Here is a 3,174-nt window from a genome sequence, read left to right on the forward strand (position 1 = left end):
TTTCCATCTACGTMTAAGCATTCCCTATTAAACTGAAACATACACTTAAGGTTTGCATGAAAAATATTTGAAAGAACTCTCATGAGTAATATCATTGAGTATGATTTCAGCCACAGCTATTTACAGTTTAGGTTTTTGACTAAAGTGAGTAATTTAATTATGCCGAGCCTCTGAAGTTCTCCCTTTATTTATATATTTCACCCAATTGTGTGACTTGCTCTGCTATTGGCTCGGAGAGCTGCAGCCTACCAGATGATTCTGAAGTTACATAAGGCTCTGTTTGAAGCCTATATAAAGCCTTTTGCACTCCAGCAAGAGCCAGAATTCTATCAAGATACGGGCCCAGTGCTTTAGGTTCACACACGCATGAAGAGATTTGTTTGAAGACATACTGAAACCTGAACCGTGCTGGTTTATTTACTAGCCAGTCCTTCACAGCTGTCAACCTGAGTCGCAAGTAACAGCTACTATAAGTAGCCTCTGTGCACGATGAAGAATTTTTCATTTCCTATGCAAGATAACACACATCAGACTGAAAGTCCTTCTCCTCACAGATTCCTGAGTTTGACAAATAAGTCAGATCCTGTTGGAAGACCAGAAAGAGACGAGCAATTGGCTCAAGTAGAGATAGCTGTACTGGGGGTAATATTTCTGACAGCGTCTGTGGGCAATTTTATTCTCATACTGGTACTGTGGAGAAGAAGAAAGAAGCTCTCTAGAATGTATGTATTCATGCTTCACCTCAGCATAGCTGACTTAGTGGTAGCATTTTTTCAAGTTCTGCCTCAACTAATATGGGATATTACAGATGTTTTCATAGGGCCAGATTTCTTGTGCAGAGTTATCAAATATTTACAGTTGCTGGGCATGTTTGCCTCTACTTACATGATAGTGGTCATGACAGTGGACAGATATCAAGCAGTCTGCTACCCTATGGTCACTTTCCAAAAGAAGAGAGCCTTGTGGAAYGTTCCCATTTGCACCAGCTGGTCTATATCACTGATGCTTAGCCTTCCACAGGTATTTATCTTTTCTAAGACTGAAATATCTCCAGGCGTCTTTGAATGTTGGGGTGAATTTATTCTACCGTGGGGCCCAAGGGCATATGTAACTTGGATTTTTGTGGTTATATTCTTCATTCCTTCCGTCATCCTTATTACATGTCAGGTTAAGATTTGCAAAATAATCAAAAGGAATATATACGTGAAAAAACAGAATGAATATGAAGTAACAAATCAGAAGCAAGTCCTGCCATCCCGAGCAAGCAGCGTTAACTGTATTTCAAAGGCTATGATCAAGACTGTAAAAATGACAGTAGTGACAGTTTTTGCRTATGTTTTTTGTTGGTCACCTTTCTTCATTGCACAGCTGTGGTCTGTTTGGTTCCCCAGTGGCGTTACTGAAGGTAAGATACTCTTCATCCTCATTAACAACTTTATAGCAGGCTAACACATTACTACATGGCTTTGTATGTGGACTTTGCTTTTGTGTAAAAGTTTCATGTAATTATTTGAATATGATCAAAAATGATTGACTGAGCTGTTTACCTATTCTATTTAATTAGGTACAGAAAAATTTTCTATTACATGATCAAAGCATCATATTGTGGGTATTTTGTATGAATATGTGCATGTATGTGTCTGGGTATGTTTGTACACATACATGTATGCTTTAAGTAAGGGTTTTTCCTGCAGGCAAGRCTCATTAAACAAGACTGATTAATCTTCAGTGATTAATACACAATATAGCAAAAAGTATCATCATCTGCTCCAGCAAGGGTTCAGTTCAGACTTCTATGGGTTTTAGATAATACAGTAATAGCATTTGGAGGTTTTGAGATGAACAGGAATAATTACTCAAATTATTTAAAATATACATTTGAAATACTTTTGAATATTGAAATYGTATTAATTATTTGCAGTAAACTATGAAACAATTAAGTTTGGTAACAGCTGTTTATAAAGCAAACAAGCAAGCCTGAAATATSAAAGAATAACATGTAGTAAGTAAGATCAATCTTGTCAAACTTACATGGTTGCCTCTGTGAAAGGCAGACATAGTATGTGACTTTATTTATCTAGTTAACATTGAAAAATCACAGTTATAAATCAAAGAAAAATAGATAATAGCCTGATGGAAAAAATCTTATGGTCTTTGTTTTAAGAATTCTTCCTGTAAGTGTGAATTCTGAGTCTTCCTCTCTCTATATTTCTATCAGTATCTTTATTTGTATTTATTTTTATCTGTATCTGTATATCAAGTTAATAATTCCTGATTAACTTCTAAAAATAATGCATCTGCATCAAAAAAAGAGTATACAGAACTATTTAACTCTGAAATGCATATAACTACAATGGCTTTTATACCTTAGACAATTAAAAATTGCATTGAACAGATAGGAGTTTCCTGGTATTRTGTTAGGTTTTAGCATGTGAACAAGTATACCAGAAAGCATCAGACTGTGGTAATGTTACTGATTTCAATGACTACTTTATTTACTCTGTTATTCCTTTAACTATTCTAGGTTCAGCATTCACCATTATCATGCTCCTTGGTAATCTCAATAGTTGTATCAATCCATGGATTTACATGTATTTTTGTGGGCACATTCCACATTGCACAAGGAAGCAGTTGGAGCACACTTCAGCTCAAGATGAGTCTGTGATCACAGGAAGCATTCATCTGGTAGACAGAGACCCTGAGGAAAATAGCACTTCTGCATAAATGTTGAATGCTTTTTGCTGTTTTGTTACATTTGCTATTTTTGCAAGTCATATCAATATTTTACCCCTATACMTTTTTGTGAGTAAGGAAGCTGGAAAATTGTCCTTTGTTGTATAAATATATTTCTCTGAAGTGTATATTCTGTAGCATATATTGCCCTACAGGAAGTTTCTGTGTTGCACAATCTGATTCAATACTTCTATCATCATTGTGCTATCAAAATTAATTCTTAWAAGGACTGATAAAGATAGGTAATAATATCTTAGACATTTTGTGTCATAAACCACTTTCTATTCTGTGATTCTGGTTTTCCAGGTAGTAAATTTTACAACGAATCTAACAAATTGAGACATAGTTGGAAAGGAATCTGACATAATTAGATTTGAATGTGTGCTTAAATTGAATCATGAATTGTTCATGAATCTAATGTGGTTGGGGGACAGTTTAACA

At 35.2% G+C, this 3,174-nt stretch overlaps 1 protein-coding gene across 1 annotated transcript; it reads left to right on the forward strand.

Moving 5' to 3' along the window:
* Positions 1-489: 489 nt before the first annotated feature.
* On the forward strand, positions 490-2,724 carry LOC146588113 (arg8-vasotocin receptor-like). The gene is made up of 2 exons (XM_085318499.1): positions 490-1,405; positions 2,525-2,724. Exons 1-2 carry the CDS (start codon positions 490-492, stop codon positions 2,722-2,724), a joined length of 1,116 nt encoding a protein of 371 aa, XP_085174625.1.
* The last annotated feature ends 450 nt before the right edge of the window (positions 2,725-3,174 follow it).

The sequence above is a fragment of the Rhea americana genome, unplaced genomic scaffold (genome assembly GCF_003343005.1).
Source record: "Rhea americana isolate MKP2758 unplaced genomic scaffold, rheAme1 scaffold_54, whole genome shotgun sequence".
Taxonomy (NCBI): Eukaryota; Metazoa; Chordata; class Aves; order Rheiformes; family Rheidae; genus Rhea; species Rhea americana.